This window comes from Sardina pilchardus, chromosome 16 (assembly GCF_963854185.1).
Source record: "Sardina pilchardus chromosome 16, fSarPil1.1, whole genome shotgun sequence".
NCBI lineage: Eukaryota > Metazoa > Chordata > Actinopteri > Clupeiformes > Clupeidae > Sardina > Sardina pilchardus.
In genome coordinates, this window is record NC_085009.1 from 26,891,442 (window position 1) to 26,913,420 (window position 21,979).

General features: G+C 47.2%; 2 protein-coding genes across 2 annotated transcripts in view; both read left to right on the forward strand.

The window, feature by feature from the left end:
* The first annotated feature begins 16,131 nt into the window (after nt 1-16,131).
* On the forward strand, nt 16,132-19,255 carry gpr78b (G protein-coupled receptor 78b). Its single transcript, XM_062515679.1, has 3 exons — nt 16,132-16,922; nt 17,108-17,221; nt 18,932-19,255. Exons 1-3 carry the CDS (start codon nt 16,246-16,248, stop codon nt 19,167-19,169), a joined length of 1,029 nt encoding a protein of 342 aa, XP_062371663.1. The 5' UTR covers nt 16,132-16,245; the 3' UTR covers nt 19,170-19,255.
* A 2,453-nt stretch (nt 19,256-21,708) lies between these two features.
* The window catches only part of LOC134059764 (carboxypeptidase Z-like), an 18,898-nt gene continuing 18,627 nt past the window's right edge, over nt 21,709-21,979 (forward strand). Inside the window, exon 1 of the mRNA XM_062516257.1 lies at nt 21,709-21,871. Within this exon, the coding sequence (XP_062372241.1) occupies nt 21,778-21,871 (94 nt within the window). The 5' untranslated portion in view covers nt 21,709-21,777. The remainder of the gene's footprint in view (nt 21,872-21,979) is intronic.

Consider the following 21,979-nt stretch of genomic DNA (forward strand, 5'->3'; position numbering starts at 1 on the left):
CACCCATAACCTGAGCCATGCTGAATTGATGGTCACATTGTGGACACTGATGGACATGGTGAGTGCCACGGTTGTCACCCTGCTATCTCTCCTTTCACCCCACCTCTCTCTTACACCCTCTCCCCCTCTCCTCTCTCTCCTCTCTTCCCCCTCTCCTCTGTCTCTCTCTCTCTCCTCTCTCTCTCCTTTCACCCCACCTCTCTCTCACACTCTCTCCCCCTCTCCTCTCCCCCCACCTCTCTCCCCTCCTCTCTCTTACACCCTCTCCCCCTCCCCCTCCTCTCTCCTCTATCCCCCTCTTCCCTCACCTCTTTCTTACACCCTCTCCCCCTTTCTTCTCTCTCTCTCCTTTCCTCTCCCCCTACAGTACCTCTCTCTCACTCCCTTTCTCCTCCCTATCTCCTCTCTCCCCTCTCCCCCACCTCTCCCCTCCTCTCCCTTATCTCCTCCCTTTCTTCACCCTCTCTCTTCTCCTCCCTCTCTCTGCTCTCCCTTTCTCCTCTCCTCTCACACCACCTCTCCTCTCCTCCTCTCCTCTCTCCCTCTCAATCCAACACTCCTTTCTTGCCTCTCTCTTCCATCTCTCTGCCCTCTGCCCCATTTCCTTTCCTCTCTCCTCCTCACCTCTCCTCTCCCTCCCCCTCTCCTTCTTCTACAGCATCTCACCATCTCACCTCTCCTCTCCCTCCCCCTCTCCTCCTTCTACAGTATCTCTCCATCTCTCTCTCTCTCCCATGTCCCTCCTCTGTTTCCACTTCCTTTACGTTTCTTATTTATTTATTTTTTTTATCTCTAGCCGAGTGAGGGCCATTGAGTAACCCTGTGGGCCCGGTGGACTGATGCTACAGTGCTGTAGTTTCTCAAGGGGGATAATAAAGTTCCTAACTATAGTTATAAAGCTATAGCTCTGGCCCTGTCTCAATCCTTCTCTGCTGTCTGCACTCTCTGTCCTCCAGATCTATCTCAGCTTTCAGCTGACATTCTCCAGACTCTATGACCCCCCCTCCCCCCTCCACCCCATCCTCTCCTTACTTACAGTATCCCTCTCCCTCCTTCTCTCCCCCTCTCCTTCACCTAGACCAGTCTCAGCCATCAAATGCCATCCTTCTTTTCTTTCCTTCCTGTTCTCCTTCACTTCCCCTCTGTCTCTGCCTCTCTGACTCTTCTCCCTGATCCCTCTCTCCCATCTCCTTCTCCTCCTTAACCCACCTCTCCTCTACCTCTCTTCTCTTCTCCCTGATGCCTCATTCCCATCTCCTTCTCCTCCTTACCCCATCTCTCCTCTCTCCCCTCTTTTCTTCCTGATCCCTCTCTCCCTTCTCCTTCTCCTCCTTAACCCATCTCTCCTCTCTCTCTCTCTTCTCTTCTCCCTGATCCCTCTCTCCCATCTCCTTCTCCTCCTCAACCCATCTCTCCTCTTTCTCTCCTCTCTTCTCCCTGATCCCTCTCTTCCTTCTGTCCTTACCTCTCTCTCTCCCATCTCATTCTCCTCCTCAACCCAATTCTCCTCTCTCCCCTCTTTTCTCCCTGATCCCTCTCTTCCTTCCCTCTCTCTCCCATCTCATTCCTTCCCTCTCTCTCCCCCTGCCCCACCTCTCCTCTTTTTCCTCTCTCTCCTCTCTTCTCCCCCCTCTCTCTCTCTCAATTCAATTCAATTCATAGAGCTTTATTGGCATGACTAAGAGTTACAATGTTGCCAAAGCAGTAGATACATCAAATAATTAGACATTAGTATTAATAATAACAACAATTGACATGGACTATGGAGAATAATAATAATAATAAAAAAATAGAACATTAGGACACCTACACACACACACACACACACACACACACACACACACACACACACACACACACACACACACACACACACACACACACACACACACACACACACACACACACACACACACACACACACACACACACACACTGGAGACACACTCTCTCGTCTCACCTGGGTACACTTCAGCACTGATGCACCTGCACACACTCTGACCCCCTGCTGCCCTACTATACCTTTTCATCCTCACTCTCCTTCCATGCTTCAGTCTCTGTCCTTCCTCCCTGCTCCCTCTTTTTCTTCTGTCCTTCTCTCTTTCTCTCCCATCACATCTCCTCTCACCCCACCTCTCCTCTCTCGCTCATCTCCTTCTCCTTTTCCTGAGTGCACTTCAGCATTCATGCACCTGCAGACTCTCTCTCTCAGACATTCCTCTCTCTCTTCTCTCTAAAAACTACAACTTCTACTTTGGAAGTAATTCTGGGACTCTGAATTTCCTCCCCTTTTCTCACTTCACCTGGGTCTTAAATTGAATTCATAATGGTCTTAAAAAGACCTTTCCTCCTCTCTTACTGCTCTCCCTCCTCCCATTCTCTCTGCATCCCTCTCTCTCTCCTCCTATTCTCTCTGCATCCCTCTCTCCCTCCCCTCCCACTCAGTCTGCACTCTGTGTCACCTCTTCATCAGCGTCTTCCGTGTGCCCCTGCGTGAGAGCTGTGCACTCTGCAAGAACTCCTGACCCTGGGCCTGCCCATTGGTCCCTTTATGTCCTGCTGAATGGGGCTGAACTGGAGAACTACAGCAATGAGGAATAGACAGGCAATAGAATACAGCCAATACCTGAAATTTAATTAAAAAAATCACAATACCTGAGATTAATAAATACCAGAGTTGTTTTGGTGATGTGAAGGTCAGGGCAACAAACAGCCATTAAAATGTTATCCTGCTAACTTCTGCCCGCAACATTTTCTCATTGTAGGTAGTGAGCTGTGAGAGGAGAGAAGTCTCGATGCGTCCCATCTGCCAGAGTCCAGCCTTCCCTGATCCCCCACATCCCCTCTGACCTCTGACACAACTACTGTAGCCCTCCCTCCACTCCTCCCTCTCTCACTCATTCTCTCTCCATCCCTCTCTCCCTCCTTTCATCCCTCCTTCTCTCCCTTGCTCTCTCTATTCCTCCATCTCCCCATCCCTCTCTCTGTCTATCCCTCCCTGTCTCCCTTGCTCTCTCTCTCCATCCACCCGTCACTTCATCCATCTCTCTCTCTCCATCTACCTCTCCATCCCTCCCTTTCTCTCTCCTTCTCGCTCTCCATCCTTTTTCTCTCTCTCCATCCATCCCTCTCTTCGTCCCTCTCTCTCTCTCCATCTACCTCTCCATCCCTCCCTTTCTCTCTCCTTCTCGCTCTCCATCCTTTTTCTCTGTCTCCATCCATCCCTCTCTGCATCCCTCTCTCTCTCTCTCCATCTACCTCTCCATCCCTCCCTTTCTCTCTCCATCTCTCTCTCCATCCCTTTTCTCTCTCCACCTCCACCTGCACTTTCCGTCCGTTGCCTTCAGACTCGGCGACCCCCTGAGGCTAAATGCCACCCGAGGTCTGGCACAATGGGCTTACCTGTCAGCAATCACCCAGAGCGGCGGGCGCGGGAGGGAGAAAGGGAGAGGAGAGAGGAGAGAGGGCACTGAAATAGGTCCCCATTTCAGCTGAGATGGAGCCAGCTCAGAGATCCTGTCAACCAAGGGCCCAGAATCAGCTGCGCTTCTGTGGCTGTGGGGGGGGGGGGGGGGGGGGGGGTGGTGTAAATTAGCGAGAAGGCGAGAGAGAAGACGGGCCTCTCCCTGAGTGAGAGTGTGGCAGTGCCACGGCGTAGCCATTAATCACAGTGACTTATGGAGGTGATCCCCTGGTCAATACCGCGGGTATTTTTAAACCGCCCGCGTGATTTATGAAATCGCCTCGCTGATCTGCCAAAGTCTGCTCTCCCTCCCGTCACTACCCCTCTCTCCGTCTTTTTCCTCCTTTCGCTCTCTCTCTTTCTCTGTCTCTCTCTCTATCTGTATATCATCTGCTTGATGATGGTTACCATGCTGTTCTTGCAAAGGATTTCTGTTGAATAGCTGGTGGGTTCGTAATTGTTACATCTCCGTAAATTATTTTAAATAGACTGATTCAACGTTCCATTGCCTGACCCAGACATGGTGGAAATGTCTGTGGTATGTCTCTGTCTGGTGTGTGTGTGTGTGTTTGTGTGTGTGTGTGCAGGGCAGGGAAAGAGTGTGTCCACAAGAAATATTAAATGAGATTGCGTGTGCGCAAGTGTGTATCTGAAGTATGAGGGTGAAATGTGTGTGTGTGAGAGTGAGTGTGTGTGTCTGTTGTATCTGTGTATGTGTGAGTGTGTGTATATCTGTCTGAGTGTATATTTGAATGTGTGAGAGTGTGTGTGAGAGAGTGTATGTGTGTGTGTGTGTGTGTGTGTGTGTGTGTGTGTGTGTGTGTGTGTGAGCCACGTGTGTGTGTGTGTGTGTGTGTGTGTGTGTGTGTGTGTGTGTGTGTGTGTGCGTGTCTGTGTGTGTGTGTGTGTGTGTGTGTGTGGCCCCGTCTGGTTTCAGCCACCCTCTCTTGCTGCTGATAATCAATTCAGCATGTCACGGCTGTGCCATCGCTACTGTCTGGATATCCATTTCCTCTGTCCAGTCCGCCAGCCTGCGCAGTCACACACACCAACACACACTTCCTGTGGCTCACACACACACCGACACACACTTCCTGTGGCTTGCCCAAAGCCACCAACACACAAACCACCCTTCTGCATGTGTAAAAACACCTCACAAATAAATATTGCATCGTTAAGTGGACTTCAGCAACTGACTGTTGGCTAAGGCACTAAATCCATGTGGATAGTAACTGTTGTTGTTGTTGTGGCGACTGTCCTATATTTCTCACCTCTGAGAAATTCTGGTTTGGTGTTTGCTTTGATGTGGTCCTTTTGGGCACCAGAAAGAGCCAGTTCAGTTTATTTAGCCATGACTACATCAGTATGTGGATTAGCTTCTTTGCCACTTTTGGTCTCTCTGTTAAGTACTTAATTGGGTTTGAGTTAATGTATAAAGATGTACAAAACAACAATGGCAGAGACCACAGGCCTTGTAAACCAAAAGGGGCGTTGGTCTCATGAGACTAGACATGACTCAAGTCTTCAGAAGGTACAGATGTGTCTGGATATGTCTTTTAGCCATAGACGGCAAAACAAGCTGTTGCTGACCATGACTGGGACGGTCTTGAGCAATGTTTTTGCCCTTTCATGTTTGAAACAAACATCCCTTCTTTTATGTACAACATCAAAAGTTGGACTCATTTAGATATTTCTGTCGACCATCTGATCGTTCAATCATGTTTCTACACAGTTGTGTTGAAGATGTGTGTAAAAATGTGCTTGACTTAGCATGTGATCGTAGCATGTGGCCAGTTAATTAAACGGGGAATGTTTATTACACTTAGTATAATTTATTCATGTTCCTGTGGTGTCTGCTGTGCCTCACATCCGTATATCATTCCAATTGCCCACGGAGACCCCGGTTCAATTGCCACCTACATGAATACCGGTAATTTCCTGATATCCCACCTGCCTCATCTGTCTCCTCCGCTCATTCTCTGTCCATCTCCAATGTCCTATTGGTTTAAAGGCAAACATACTACACCACCCCCCCCCCCAGAAAAAAAAGCGCACAACCACAGCCATGTTTGCCCCCCCCCCCCCCCCCCCAGGAGAGCAAAACTGAAACCGCAGGGGGTGTGCAGCGTCTGTCTCATTAAGCTGCGGGGGGGGAGAAGGTTTACTCACACACACACACACACAAACACACAGCTGGCCATTCTACTGTACCTACACACACCACGCCCTGCGAAACCATACTAATTCGCTCAAGGTAAGATGTAAAGGTCCAGCGCTGGGTTTGTAATGTTATGTTCTATTCTTCTATTCTGTGCTGAATTCTGAAGGCAGCAGGTGTATTGTTGTTGAAAAAACTGTGACTGTGCTGTATTAAAAACGCTGTGCTGTGTTGAAGGCACACCGATATAGTGAAAAAAGTTAAAAATCCTTTATTGCATTTGGATAAGCCCAATATTGTTGTATTGTTATGTCCGAGCCACTCAGAGATTTTCTGAAAGCACAAACTGCTTGAGGTCATGACAGTAAACCTAAGCCGTGTGTTTTCACCTCGCTTCATTCAGGCTACCAAGAGTATTGACTAGGCTGAGCTAGGGTCTGCTACACACTCACACACACACCTACAGTACACACACTCAAGCACACAGCCTCTTGAAGACATAAACACAAGCTCTCGCATACGCTGTTGAAAAGTGAGAGACCATATAGCAAAGACAACAACTGTACTCACACACACACACACACACACACACACACACACACACACACACACACACACACACACACACACACACACACACACACACACACACACACACACACACACACACACACACACACACACACACACACACACACACACACACTTCTGAGTCGTATACTACCACCACTTATCCTTCTGCCACTGAGATTCAGGGTGACTTGCAGAAGACATTCATCCTACACCTCTGATAGGCGTCTCTGTCTCAATCTGCCTCCCTGTCTGTCTCAATCTGTCTGTCTTTCTGCATGTCTGTCCACATCTGTCTGTCTGTCTCCATCTGTCTGTCTGCCTGTTCTGTGTATCTCAATCTGTCTGTCTGCTGGCCTGTTCCCTGCTGGCCTGTTCCCTGCTGGCCTGTTCCCTGCTGCCTACTTCAGAGGCCAGAGACGCCGGTGAAGAGCAGGCTCCCAAGGGAGTCTTAGGTCGTCTCTCTGTACACTTCACACACACACACACACACACACACACACACACACACACACACACACACGGACAAATAATCGCAACCCAAAACAGAGTCAGGTCAGGACATCTCTCCATACGCTTAGGGGACAGTGTGTGTACATACTTGTACACTCACACACACACACACACACACACACTCCTGATGGACAACAGAGGCACCGACGGCAGTGTCAGGTCCACTCTCTGTGCGCTTAGAGGAGATAGCGCCATACGAAGAGGGCACTTGAACGGCACCACAGGGCTTCAGTGCTACAGGGATCTGATCATTTTGACAGCAGAGGAGAGCGGGACCGAGAAGGCAACACACACAGACACACACACACACACACACACACACACACACACACACACACACAGAATCACACACACTCACGCACGCACGCACGCACGCTTGCACACACACACACACACACACACACACACACACACACACACACACACACACACACACACAGGCAATTGCAATCGGAATTGCTAACACTCAAACTGTGCTAAGCAGCGCTCCATTTTAATGCATGCTGATTATTCCCGGTGTAATCGGCGGAGCGAGCACCACAGACATCTCCCATTAGTGACCCACTCCCATTCCCTCCTTACGGAGTCGCTTACTGTAACAGCTTCCTCATTCACTTCTGCTACACTTTACTCCATGGCAATCGGGCAGGGGACTTTTGTGTAATCAAACAAAGCACACTGATATTGTGCTGTTTGGCAGAGGACAATGTCGGGCCGACAGTGAAGCAAATAGCCCCCAATATAATTCGACAGTGGCAACAAAATAATGTCTTTGAAATCCAGCTTTAAATGTGCTATAAATACAGCGATCGCTGATTGCTTCCTAACAGGGGTCACTGCGATGCCCATCATTTCTATCGGAGGCCTTGGAGCATAATCAGGACTGATGAGCTGTCTGCGTTTCACATGGCGCTGTTGCAATCTGAAATGGACTCAGGGAATCATTCTTTACCTTCCTGTTCCAACATGACTGTGCACCAGTGAACATGAAGACATGGATGACAGAGTTTGGTGTGGATGAACTTGACTGGCCTGTACAGAGTCCTAACCTCAACCCGATAGAACACCTTTGGAATGAATTAGAGCAGAGACTTGCAGTCATTTCCTGATCCCACCCTCTCTCTCTTTCCCACTCACTTCCTGTCTCTCTCTACTTTCCTGTATGAACAAAGGCAAAAAAGCCCCCCAAAAATATATACAGTAAAAAAAAGAAAATGCAGAATGATTATGATGTTGTCGAGTGAGGCTGGCCGACGCTAGCCAACGTGCAGCACTGGACACAAAGACTGTATGACATGCAGAGCATTGTCACAACGTGAAAAATATGACAGAACAAAATAAAGTTCAAAGCCAACTGAGCTGGACTGATTCCAGAAACTCGTACCTGAGCGACAGGCAAACCGTGGGTTAGATCCTCCTGGCATGAACGGAAGACAGCAGGTAAATAAAGAAAATCCAAAAAAGCACATAAATAACGAATCGTCATGAATGAAACATGAAAGGGTTCTCTTTTCAGAAGTGACCTCTCTGTAGTGTCCGGGGTCGAAGCGAGCGCGGCGCGCGGCTGCTTAATGATATATTTATAGCTGTTTGTTTTCCAGCGCAGCAGACTGCAAAGGCATTATTGATGGGAGAGCGGCTCCGGTCCTCCTGGACTGCGGCGGCCGCTTTTGGTGTCGGCGTCGCTAAAGGCTCCCCCCTGACCGAACGCAAAGGTTACCGCTCCCATGGCTCAAGGCCACCTGCGGAGGCCCTACCTGATAACCTGATCTTTTTGTGTGTGTGTGAGTGTGTGTGTGTGTGTGTGTGTGTGGAGTGGGTGGGGCAGATGTGTAAATAACTCAATATTTGTGGGTGTCTAGGGGAGAATTTTTAAATTCTTCTTTTTTAGGTTGCAGGGGGAACGTCTGGGAATATTCAAAAAAGAATGTTCCAAGAACGTTCAAAAAAACTTTCTATGGGAACCATGGGACATTGGGACAACTAAAACCTTCAGGGAACGTTACCGCAACCAAAAGCTAACGTTCCCAGTATGTTCTGAGAACCAAACATTGTTAGCTGGGCCTTTTCTCTGTGGCTCAGGTGACATGTGGGCAATACTATCTCCCTGCTATCACTTCACTGCTTGTTTAACACAACCTTAGCTTTAGGTGAAAGGAGATGCAGATCATCTCACTCATCCATTTGTTTGTGCAAGCTCATGGTCTGCGTTCACTTCAGTGAGACAAGTGAAATAAATGTTTTTAAAGCTGTGTCCCTGCAACAGCCATCTTGCCTGCATTTTGTTGTACTGGTCGTACTTACTTTTGCAACGACAATAATGAATCTAATCTAATCTAATCTAATTTATTTTACAACTCCGTGCATTTCTATATTTTCAGGTTTTGAACAAATCATGCTTCAGCAGAAGTGGGGATGTACATGCAAATGGCTGGGAGGTTTGCATAATAGCAAATGTGGATGCTATGCTATTTACATGCAAATGGACACACAACCACAGACATGCCCCATTCCCACCCCCACCCCGAGAATGTTTGTGCTTGTGAGTCCATTTGCATGTACAGTACATAGCATGGCATCTGCTTTCCTCTTATGCAAACTTCTCGTCCTCCGTGGTACTGTATGTGTGGGCCTTTCTTCTACCCAAGTAGTTAGCTACATTGAGAGGAGGGTTGTGACGCGAGTCGACTTCACAGACACCTGAAATGCAGTGGAAGATGTGAGTCTCCTTCCTGCAGACACAGCCTCTTGTTGCTTAGGAACACTCACACTTGCGTGCACACACTGGCATCTCTGCATCAGTACTGCGATAGTGGGACATGTACGCCAAGAAGAGGATGGGCAACAGAATGGTCTCTCTCTCTCTTTCCCTCTCTATCTATCCATCTCTCTCTCTCTCTCTATCTCTCTCCCTTCTCTCTCTGTGACCCTGTCGTCAAGAGTCCTGAGACCCTCTGTGTCGTGTTTTAATTGAATTCCCCACATCCGAAGACGGACATTACCTTATCGGAACTCGAGGCGTTACCATGGCGACGTGACTCATAATAACTCTTTCGCGCTTCCCCGATGCCAGCTCGCGCGGAGATGCTCGAGCGCGATGACGGCTATACACTCGCGCCTGTCTGTTTGCCAAACAGTTTAGCGCCGTGCTTTTAAAGCTAGCCCGCCCATCTATCTGGCAAAAAAAAAGAGGGAAAGAAAAAACACAGCACACAAGCTACAGGTGGACTAAACAGAAACAATGTGTTGAGGGAGGCATTATCCCACTGAGTCCACCTGTTTTTCACAGTAATCTGGGAAGTGTTAATTCTCAGTGAGGTTTCAAAGAGAGATAATTGGGCTGTTGGCTTGTTTCATGCAAGGCCTGCATTCTTTTGTGTTTAGGTTCAGTGGCACCCAAGGGCTGCCATTGTGGAAAGACGTTACTTGCTTTCTCTCTCTCTCTCTCTCCCTCCCTCCTCACTCTCTCTCTCCCTCCTCTCCCTCCCTCTCTCTCTCCCTCTCTCTCTCTCTCCCTCCCTCCCTCCTCTCTCTCTCTCTCTCTCTCTCTCTCTCTCTCTCCCTCCGTCCTCTCTCTCTCTATCTCTCTATCTCTTTATCTCTTTCCTGTCCTCAGTCCAGCAGTGCAGGCGCTGGCCACCATCTGCTGCTGTTGTACTGCAACAGTGTCAGATAGTAAACAGTGCGCTACAGTGATGAGCAGTCAGGAGTGCTGGCCCCGGGCCAGGCTCGTCTACTTTAGAGAAGGCTCGCCTGAGGCATATGTCCTCTCTCGTGTTAATCATGGAGGTATTAGATAGCACCACGAGAGAGTGAGGAACTACAGTAGCGTCCTCGACTCCTCGTCCATTTCAATGGCTGACGCTAGGCTATGGCTGCTTCAGCCAGAAAAATATACTTAATTGGCCGTTGCCGTCTTTAAAAATGTTGACCCACGCGTGCTCACTTCTAGCCTCATTTTCACAAACAAGCCAATTAAGTGTAACATTATAGATGGACACAAATTATGTCGTCCAAGTGGAATGGCTGATCCTCCCAGCTTGAAACAGTAAGCTCAAGGGAACATCCACTAATCCACATAGACAACATTGTTTCGTGTCCACCAGTAATGTGGAATCTAATTGGCTTGTTTGTGAAAATGTGGCCGGACGTGAACACCTGTTGGCAGCCATTTTGAAGCCTCCAAATCCTGACCCCCCCTGGTGTTTAGACAACCCAATTAAAAGAGTGCTATGCTATCCCTGTGGAGGGTGCAAATCCTCATTACTGTGCCAAAAAGTATGTATGTACAGTAGCAGCCTATTTGCCAGGTTTAACAGCATTCCATAATGGTGTAACACTAAGCAAGGAATTACAGTACAATTACTGACTTGATACATATAATAAGAATATACAAGAATAATTGGCCATTTCTTTTTTTCAATGTGAAGAATAACTGTTTACATCATAATTGATTAAAATCAAACGATGTCACAGGTCTTTTTCTTGTTTTGTTTTGTTTGTGACCTGGTGTGAACTTTGGTATTCTCTGAACAGACTGGATCCTGGAGAGCTTTTCCTACCACAGCAATGCTTAGGTGACAGTCGGCAGGTAACAGTGACATTCCTTTCATCTGAAGCACTTTGTGCACTTGTCTTCCACCTTTCGATTGTTATTGTGTAAAGGGCACCAATGTTACATAAAACCGAAAGGAAGGCTTCCCCTTTTGTGTGTCTAAAAATAACAACATCAACTGCAACCATACCTGCTGGAAAATATGCCTCCTGACAACCTTGAGCATGTCACAAGACAAGAGACATGACACTGTAGCAGACGATTTTCTAAATCCTGATAAGTTGTCAGATGATGCCGGTGTTGTGAAATGTGAGATAGCCATGCAAGGAGAGTGTTATTTTCTAAGTAGGCTAAGGTAATGCTAATATAGTCGTTCACTCCAGGTTTACATCTCACCTGTCAAAACCTGACACTCTGAAATGTGTTTAACAATAGCCTACCCAATAGGGAGGCAGAAAAAGTTCAACAGAGACACACGCTCAAAATGTAAATGGTGAAAATAACCATATGTAGGCCTAGTATTATGTTGTGCCACAGTTTCCAATTATGGTTCTCTTGTAGTGATACAGCTAATAAAGTAACACCTCAACAGGTCAAGGGTGTTTTTTTGCCCCCAACGGCACCTTCCAGGCAGCACAGCCTAAAAGGCACTACCTTTACCCTATTCTTAACCCTAACCCCCTCAACCCTCATCCTACCCGTAAACTGGGGAGAGTAGTGCCTTGAAGGCAGCGCTGCCTGGAAGGCACCATTGAGGGCAAATAATACCAAAGACCACCTCAACATTTGTGTCAGGCTAAGCCAGGCTTCAATATTGTGGCATATGTCCATTATTCTCCAAATGGACATGCCATTCAGATTTTATGTTTGCATGAAGTAAGCAGTCGCACTTACATAAGAGAGACCCAGGGGGAGGTGTCAGAAATCAGACGTTTGTAATGGAGATCAGAGGTTCTTGTAGAATATCCCTACTGGGCTGGATTGATCATTTTCTTTTGCACATAATGACATGGTATTTCTCATTTGTGGAAACGCAATGTTCCATTCCATTCCAAAGTTTATTTTGTGGTCCTGTTAAGGTTAGGTTAGACTATTGTATGAAAGTGTTCATTGTATTGTATGAAAGATTATCATTCAATTGCCCTCACCTTTCTAGAGTGTTTTGAGGGTTAAGGAGTTTGAATCATTTCGAGAAGTCTACGACAGCTGTTAACCTCGTAAAGACTGAGTTTGGTCAGCCTATTCATTACGCAACACTGAGTTAGTAGAGACACTTGTGTTGAAGGTTAACACCAGTTGTGACTATATACATACCCACGCATTTTCCACCAGAAGCGCGGCAGCAGCAACTTGGCGAGGGCCCTTCTCTCGCGCCTTTTTTGATCAGCCACTTGTGGGGAAGCTGACATCGCTCGCGCGCCGCTTTGGTCTCCTCGCGCTTTTCTGTGCCTCTGACTCACACGCGCTCCCCCGAGGACGCCAGGACTGCAGCGCGAGGCGAGGCGAGGCTGTTGCCTCATTAGTGAGTTTGCACCCAAGTGCTGGTTCCAGGTCTGGGCTAGTCGCCGCTTCCTCCGGCAACTGCTGCCTGCAACCCACCCATGAGCTCTCCGAGAGAACCAGTTAAGAGTTCAGCTGCTGCCAGCACTTCATTAGGGGCTTTAGCGTCCGGATTGAATTAGAGGAGTACTCTGAAGTCTCCATAGCTGGCTTTCTTTTAAATCCCCAATAGCTTGCCATTCTAATTGGCGTGTTGAGGAAATCGCCACAAGAACAAATGTGACTCATAGAGACAGTTTAAGTTATTGGCATTTGTCGTTTTTCCTTGACATTTCAATTAGAGCTATTCTCGAAAATAAATCAATCTTACCTTCGTTATTTCCTGAGTACATTTCATTACATCGTGATGCAACTGATTATTTTAAGGAGCTTATCTCATCACTCTTGACATGATTAGGCCTAATGCCTTAATTAAATAAAACAGGACCTTGCCGCTTGCAGTTGGCTGCAGATAAACATTTGACGCTAACAGTAGCCTACCCCAAAATAAGAAGCTATGTTGTGACCTAAAAAAAATCCTCTCTTCTTGCCAGTCGCTAGAGAACCCGAAGAATGTATTACTTATTTATGTACGGGATAATGGACGACACGCCGTGCGGTTATTCAAAGTTAATGCACGTTCTAGACGGTGATACGGCCCGACGCGAAGCGGAGGGACGTTCCGTCTAGAAAAGTGCATTAACTTTGAATAACCGCACGGCGTGAAGTCCATTATCCCGCTTATTCCACTGTTGCCACTGCGTTGTGTTCGTTTCCGGTGCTAATTTAAATGTTTTAATCGCTAGAACTGTTTTGTTTGTAGAACTACTTTTCCCAGACACATTTCAACTAATTTCTCAAACTGCGGTTACTAGTTCTAAATGGATGGTTGCTATGGCCAAAAGCCAGTCGTTAGTTCTAATCTCCCGTTGTCAAGCTGGCATATCCCAAGATTCTGATCAACGTTAACTTTGAAAGATTGCTATTTTTCTTAGCCTACTGCCACCTAACTAGCTAAATGACACCTCTGTCATATGCTAAACGTTACTATGATCTGAACGTCTGTATTTTACAGCTTGTATGTAACGTGACAGTGCATTTAAACTTCACAACAAGTTTGGCGAATTAATATTCAAGTGTAATACGGTCAAAAACAATGGAACTACTTCATAGCCGTGCGTATATCTAAAGTTAATGCACACCCTTATAGAACGCAGGACAATGGGGAACTCAACCGAGCAGTGGAATAATTATTATTATTCCACTGCTCGGTTGAGTTCCCCATTGTCCTGCGTTCTATAAGGGTGTGCATTAACTTTAGATATACGCACGGCTATGAAGTAGTTCCATTGTTTTTGACCCTATCACACTTGAATATTAATTCGCCAAACTTGTTGTGAAGTTTAAATGCACTGTCACGTTACATACAAGCTGTAAAATACAGACGTTCAGATCATAGTAACGTTTAGCATATGACAGAGGTGTCATTTAGCTAGTTAGGTGGCAGTAGGCTAAGAAAAATAGCAATCTTTCAAAGTTAACGTTCATCAGAATCTTGGGATATGCCAGTTTGACAACGGGAGATTAGAACTAACGACTGGCTTTTGGCCATAGCAACCATCCATTTAGAACTAGTAACCGCAGTTTGAGAAATGAGTTGAAATGTGTCTGGGAAAAGTAGTTCTACAAACAAAACAGTTCTAGCGATTAAAACTTTAAATTAGCACCGGAAACGAACACAACGCAGTGGCAACAGTGGAATAAGCGGGATAATGGACTTCACGCCGTGCGGTTATTCAAAGTTAATGCACTTTTCTAGACGGAACGTCCCTCCGCTTCGCGTCGGGCCGTATCACCGTCTAGAACGTGCATTAACTTTGAATAACCGCACGGCGTGTCGTCCATTATCCCGTACATAATGTATTCTTTGTGCAGAGAGACTGAACACTGGGATTTGTCAGTAAAGCGTCCCATTGTCCCACTGGCAGCGCGCGTGACTCAAAGAGCGGGTCTCCGTGGTGGTCCATTATGCCCCTAATTTGCGACGGTCCCCAGAGTGACCAAGACAAGCGCTTTTATCTGACTTTAATTATTACGCTTTCACGCAGGGCATCGCAGGCTAATCAATTCCTCGATGATCCGCTAGTGCGCCCGTGCATACTGCGTGCGTGGGCAGTTGTCCCCTCTACGCGCAAGTGACTGTACATAACCCTACCGGAGGCTGTCTGTTTTAACGATCTGGCAGGACCGTGTTTTGTCTCGTTGGCCCCGAAACCTGCTGAACAGGAACCCAGGTGGGTGGGAGTAAGCTACACGCGAGGCCAGGGACACGCTTCCTAGCCTACTCGTCCAGCTCCGTAATTATTTTAGGGCCATCATGAATAATTAATGTAAGGGAACGGATTATTTGCCCGCCTGTACCCATCTCCAGTGTCCACCTGGTGCGGTTGCCGGGAGCAGCCAGTGGGCATGCGTGATCGGCCTATAGCCTCAGAGGCTAGCATTTGTGACATTAAAATAAATGTATAATTATTAGAAATACTTGGTGGTAAGTTCAGTATTATTTGAACTGCACAAACATCGAAGTGTACAAATACAGGACCAGTCCTATTCAGTTCCAACTTTGACCCTTTTTTTTTCTAAATCACCTTTAGGCATACGTTGGGCTATCTTAAAATTACCTTCTGCAATGATAATATGGTTTGTAAAAACAAGCAGAGCTTGTTCTTTTCAGTATTTGTTTGATACAATTAATGCTGAATAAGTTAAACAAAACTAATCCCCAAAACGACTACAGGATTAATCACAATGTGCTGCGTTAATTTGAACGATAAAAACTGGATGGATGTTTCAATCCAGACTCAAGTGTGTGTGTGTGTGTGTGTGTGTGTGTGTGTGTGTGTGTGTGTGTGTGTGTGTGTGTTTGTGTGAGTGTGTGTGTGTGTGTGTGTGTGTGTGTGTGTGTGTGTGTGTGTGTGTGTGTGTGTGTGTGTGTGTGTGTGTGTGTTTTCCTTCTCTTTTGCGCATGGTCTGTGCGCGTACGCAGCGGTGGGTAACGTGACTCCGCCACGGGATCTGAGCAGCGGCGGTTATATGCGCTCGGTGAAGCCCCGAGAGCAGTAGCATCTATGGAAGCAGCGCGCACAGCATCACAGGACAGTATGGCCAGGGGCAGATGCCTCCTTCAGCGAAGCCTCCGAGACACATGAAGCCAAGTTTCCTCCCGCACGCGACGCTGTGGCGTTGAAGGGGGCACCGGCGCATGTCCAAGGTTCAGCACGCTGGACAGCGCTTGCACAGAGTTCCAAATTGGCAAGACTTTCCGGAGTTAATTTCTACACGCTCGGAAGGATTTTTCCCCCCACTGTCGACGAAATCAGAGGAATTAACAATGCAGGTGATACCTATTACTGTCACAACATGTGCAAATAAACGGCAAGTGTAGAAATGGACTTGGCGGAAATACTTCTTGCGTTGTTCATCGTTGTGGTCGCGATTGTGTCCTTGTTGTCCAACTTGCTGGTGCTGCTATGTTTTGTCCACAGCACCGAGATACGCCGACAGGTGCCTGGTATCTTTACAATGAACCTGTCTTTCTGCAACATTCTCATCACGGTTTTGAATATGCCATCGACACTGGTGGGAATTATTAAAAACCAACAGCCTTTTGGGGATTGCCTGTGCCACGCAGTGAGTTTCCTGGAGACTTTTCTCACCGCCAACACCATGTTGAGCATGGCTGCGCTGAGCATTGACCGCTGGATTGCCGTGGTCTTCCCGCTGAGTTACTCCACGAAGATGCGCTACAGGGACGCGCTCGTCATGGTGTGCTACGCGTGGCTTCACTCCCTCACGTTCTCTCTCGTCGCGCTACTCTTCTCCTGGGGAGATTACAGCCACATTTACGCATCCTGCACTTTGCACCTCAGCGACGGGAACGACGAGAGCGCACGGATAAAATTCACTGTGTTCACAGTTGCTTTCCATGCCAGCAGCTTCATGCTCTCGCTTCTAATCCTTTGTGTCACTTACTTAAAGGTGTTACAAGTTGCCCGATTCCACTGCAAGCGGATAGACATCATCACAATGCAAACTCTCTTTCTACTTGTTGACATTCACCCGAGGTATTCATTTTTACCGCACATTTGTATGTGATCTAAAGTGTTCTTTAATCTGTGACGACATACTTGCTGTAGCGTGCTTGTAGTCGCCAGGTATAGGCTGATAAAAAATAAAATTAAAAAATTGCGTGCGTCTTTTTTTGGCTTGAGGCTCTGTTAACATACCTGCGTGCTGGGTGTTTTTACAGTGTCAAGCAGCGCTGCCTGGTCGAACAAAAGAGGAGAAAACAGCGCGCCACGAAGAAAATCAGCATTTTCATCGGATCCTTCATCATCTGTTTCGCTCCATATGTGATCACAAGGTGAGCATGATGTTCAAGAAGATACACCTAGCACACTGCAAACAGTTAAACAGTTTACATAATGTATGTAAACACCTGCTGTTCAAATGTGTTTCAACATGTTGTATTGTGAAATTAAAGCATAACAGTAGAGCTGACCCCTATATCACAGCAAGGTATGCAATGAATCAATGAATCCACTGTTCATTTGGCAATCCCCTTACTGTTTCTAATTATGGGCTGGCTGTTGTCAAGCCCTGGTAGCCTCATGAAGGTGGGAGCGCATGACTCTGTACATCTAAGAATAGTCTGTGTTGATAAGTGGTGCCCTGACATAAACCCACGGGCTGGATCAGCTGGTTTGGATACTATTATTATTTTTTTTACAAAAACAGCACAATTCTGACATGTGAGTGAGTGTGCTGCCCCTTCCTTCCTCTCCTCCTCCATCACTCTTTCCCCCTTTCCTCCATCCCACCCTCCTCTCCTCTCCTCTTCTTTCCCCAGTCTCCCTGTTGTCTCCTCTCATCTCCTCTCTGCCTCTCTTTCTCTTTCTCCTCCTCTCCTGTCATCTCTTGTCTTCTCATCTTTGCTCGCCCTCTATTTCAGACCTTGTCTTTTTCCCCAGTGTTTTTTAGCTATCTTCCTTACTTCTTCTCTATCCACCCCCTCCACCTCTCCCCTCTTTTTTACCCCTCCACCTCTCTCCCCTCTTTTTACCCCCCCCCCACCTCTTTATACTCCCCCTCCCCCTCTTTTACCCCTCTCTTCCTCTCACCTCTTTATACTCCCTCTCTTCCTCTCCTCTTTATATTCTCTCTCTTCCTCCCCTCTTTATACCCCTCCTCTTCCCCCCCTCTTTATAGCCCCCTTCCTCGTCCCCTGATCCCTGTTTATTACCTCCACTGACAGCAAAATTAAGTTAGTCTACTTTCTATTTCCTGTCAGAGAGCCATGGTACACGCTCACCTGTGTGTGTGTGTGTGTGTGTGTGTGTGTGTGTGTGTGTGTGTGTGTGTGTGTGTCTTGCCTGCTGCTGCTGCTGTTCAGTTCTCTGTGGTGACCGTGCAGCACAAACCTTTGTCCAAACTTAGCGCAATATAAGACAATGCGTTCATTAATGTATTACTTGGATAAATGACACTCGAAATCACAAATGACTGTATCTGGTTCTATTTTGAACATACATGTACTGTAGATCCATTGTATTATTCCATGTACTGAGGACACACTTGCCGTTTATGCAGCGTAGACCTCAATGTAAAACCATCGCTCTATGACAAGTGCCAAGCTCTGAGTGCATAGGCTTCTGTTACCTATCTGTATCTCTGCCCACATTGGACCCTATCGTTAAATTAGCACCTTGCGAGAGAGTGAGGCTACACACTAAAGATCCAAGATGCATTCAGACATTCAGACATCCCAGTGTATTGCTTATGCAGAGTCTAGAGTTGAATGTTAGAAACCCTTATTTTCAGCGTAACCTCCTCTTGTTAAGACATCTGATCTTGTAGTCTCTGTTGACCCATGCGGAGGTGTTGGTGGTTTGCTGTATTTGACTCCTGCCCCGCCCCCTCCACCCCTCTCTCTCTCCTCCCCCTCCACCCCTCTCTCTCTCCGCCCCCTCCACCCCCCTCTCTCTCCCCTCGCGTCCCTTCTCCCGCCCCCTCCACCCCTCTCTCTCTCCGCCCCCTCCACCCCTCTCTCTCTCCCCTCGTGTCCCTTCTCCAGGTTGACCGAGCTGTTGCCGTTTGTGGGCGTCAGCCGTCACTGGGGCATCGTGAGCAAGTGCCTGACGTACAGCAAAGCGGCGTCGGACCCGTTCGCCTACTCCCTCCTGCGCCAGCAGTACCGCAAGGTGTTGGTGTCGGTGGCCAACCGGCTCCTGCGACGCGACCTCTACCCGTCGTCCGGCCCCAACAGCTCCCTGGACACGGAGAACGACTACTGTCTCCAGAGGATCGGCTAAAGGAGCGGAGAGAGGAGAGAGGAGCCAGGAGCGCAGGGGAGGAGAGGTGTCCATCTTGGAGCAAAGCAGAGGAGAGGAGAGGAGAGGAGAGGAGCGGGTGGAGTGGAGTGGAGGTGTCCATCTTGGAGCAAAGCAGAGGAGAGGAGAGGAGCGGAGAGGAGAGGAGAGGAGTGGAGTGGAGTGGGTGGAGGTGTCCGTCTTGGAGCAAAGCAGAGGAGAGGAGAGGAGAGGAGAGGAGTGGGTGGAGTGGAGTGGGTGGAGGTGTCCGTCTTGTGATGACAGGCCAGTGGCACGGACGCTCGGATGTGAAAATGGAAACTGTGATTACCTGTGAAGTGCCAGAGAAATGACTGTGAGAAGGAGTGAATGAGAGATAGAGCGAGAGAGAGAGAGAGAGAGAGAGAGAGAGAGAGAGAGAGAGAGAGAGAGAAAGAAAGAGAGAGAGCACTGTTGGTGTTCACACTAATGCGCCCTTGGCAGATGTCTGAAATCAAACATATCGGCAAACAAGAAGACAAGATCTCAGAGGTGTGGGTGAATCACTGGACACACTACACATCCAGGCAAACACACACACTCTCTCTCTCTCTAACACACACACACACACACACACACACTTGGTCTCACTCAAATATTAAAACGCCCACACAAACACACTTTTTGTAAGAGGAGACATACACATGCGCTATGACTCATAAGCAGACATACTCTGTCTTTCTCTGATACACACACACACACACACACACACACACACACACACACACACACACACACCACAAAGTACACACACACACACACACACACACACACACACCACAAAGTACACACACAAGCACATTTACATACACACCACCACATACACATACACACACACACACACACACACACACACACACACACACACACACAGGAGCAGAGAGTAAATGTGTCACACTGAAGCACCCGGCAGCTTGCTACAGAGAGGGAGGATGGAGGCCCGTCGTGTTGAGTGACTCAGCCGAGGAACGCAGCCGCCAATGCCACCGCCGTCACCGCCACAACCTCAGACTGAGACCACAGAGCGGCAGCTGTGCGTGTGTGTGTGTGTGTGTGTGTGTGTGTCGGCTCTTCTTCGCGGAGGTCAAACACTAGTAGCCTATAGCCTCACCCTCCTCACTACAGGGAAGTGCAGATAACGACCTTCAAATGGGTGTCTCGCACACCGACGACCTTCAAGTGGGTGTCTCGCACACTGAGCGAATGTTTCAGCCAATTAACTGGCCTCGTGTCACAGAGATAGGAGCAGGAGCAGCGTAACCATGGTGGCATGTAGCTAAATGTCTACGTGGAAATACAGTATGTGTTTACTTCTATCAATGTTCTTATGGCCTGTTTGGGAAAAGCAGTCATTTCTGGAGTGATCTTCAGTGTTGAGCTACCTTGCAGCTGTTCATAAATAGTGTCAGTCACTGGATATTAAAAATTATTGCACTTTGCTATGGATTATGAATAACCTGTATAGGTAGGCCTACAGAAAAGCCAAAGGCAAAGATGTTTTTTAAACTATGTCAGAGCTTGTGTGTTAACTGAATGTACTACCTGATTCTTTTAGTAAGTGCGACACATTTGTACTAGTACATTATTTTGTCAGGAGATTACAGAAAAAAAAAACATTTATATGGACATTTATATGAGGGGGAATATAATGTAAATACTTTGCACAATATAAGAAAAAAAAGTTAATTTATTACTTGGTTAACTGATGTTTTAAATGTTTAAGTTTACAGTTGAAAAGTTATAAGTGCTTTACAGAACTGCATTTACGCCAGATTGTGTTGACGTTTTCTTGGAAGGTTCCTCTGTGTTGTTAAAATCAGATATGAGTATATCTGGTTCTATTTTGAACATAGATGTAGTATAGATGTAGCCACACATGAGTATTCCATGCTGTGAGGACACACTTGCCATCTCTGGTATGTTAGTGTGGACTCTTGTGAACTTTGCACAATAAAGTTAGCTCAGAGACCCGGTTTCGTCAGTACTGTGGTAACCTAACTTCTTGCGCGCAGAATGATGATGATGATGATAATCGAATACCCTCCAAGCCCGCGCTTCAAAACGGCCCCGTGTTGCATCAGTTGAAATATAAGACAATGCAAGAGCACAAGAGGTTCATTTAGTTTTCAGTCGTGTCAGGCACACAACCAACAACTTGCGCCTCAACTCATGGTATTTCCCGTTTGTTCGGCCAGGAGGTGTGTGACATCAGGCGGCGACATCTGCAAGTGCAAATACATAAAGCCTCAATATCTTCAGCCCTAAAACTTTTTGGGGGCTTTTAATGCTTCAGTATTGCGCAGGCAATAACATAAACATGATCTCGTAGAGCTACATAAAACACAAGCGTGTATCTGAGGCGCATTTATGATTAATAGTCTACAGTACATGTGACTTTGTTTCTTCTCTTGAAACATTTTCCTTTGTAATTTGATAGGCGACCGTAATTCGTGTAATAAAAACTCAGTCGCTGGAGTCGCTCTTGGACGTCGTGCAATTAAAACGGAGACAGCACACAGCCTAAAGTGCCACATCACACACACATGCACACAGAATAGTGGAATAAAACCGGATGGCCATGAAAGTGATTGTTTTTCTAAGTGCGGCGTTTGCATCTATCGGGTGTGTCCCTCCACGACGATGCGAACCTGGAGAGGAAATTTTGGGTAAAGTATTCACCACTTCAAACCCAACTGTCTTTTAGACTGTCAGCCTAAGAATGTTTTAACAAACTGGAACGGGGAGTGTCAGGTAGGTTATTAACCTACTTGAGA

What these genes read in the sequence shown, in the direction of transcription:
- gpr78b (XM_062515679.1), top strand. Translation starts at nt 16,246, where the DNA reads ATGGACTTGGCGGAAATACTTCTTGCGTTGTTCATCGTTGTGGTCGCG. An exon ending in CTTGTTGACATTCACCCGAG is followed by an intron (nt 16,923 to 17,107) that starts GTATTCATTTTT and finishes GTGTTTTTACAG; the next exon opens with TGTCAAGCAGCGCTGCCTGG. An exon ending in GCTCCATATGTGATCACAAG is followed by an intron (nt 17,222 to 18,931) that starts GTGAGCATGATG and finishes TCCCTTCTCCAG; the next exon opens with GTTGACCGAGCTGTTGCCGT.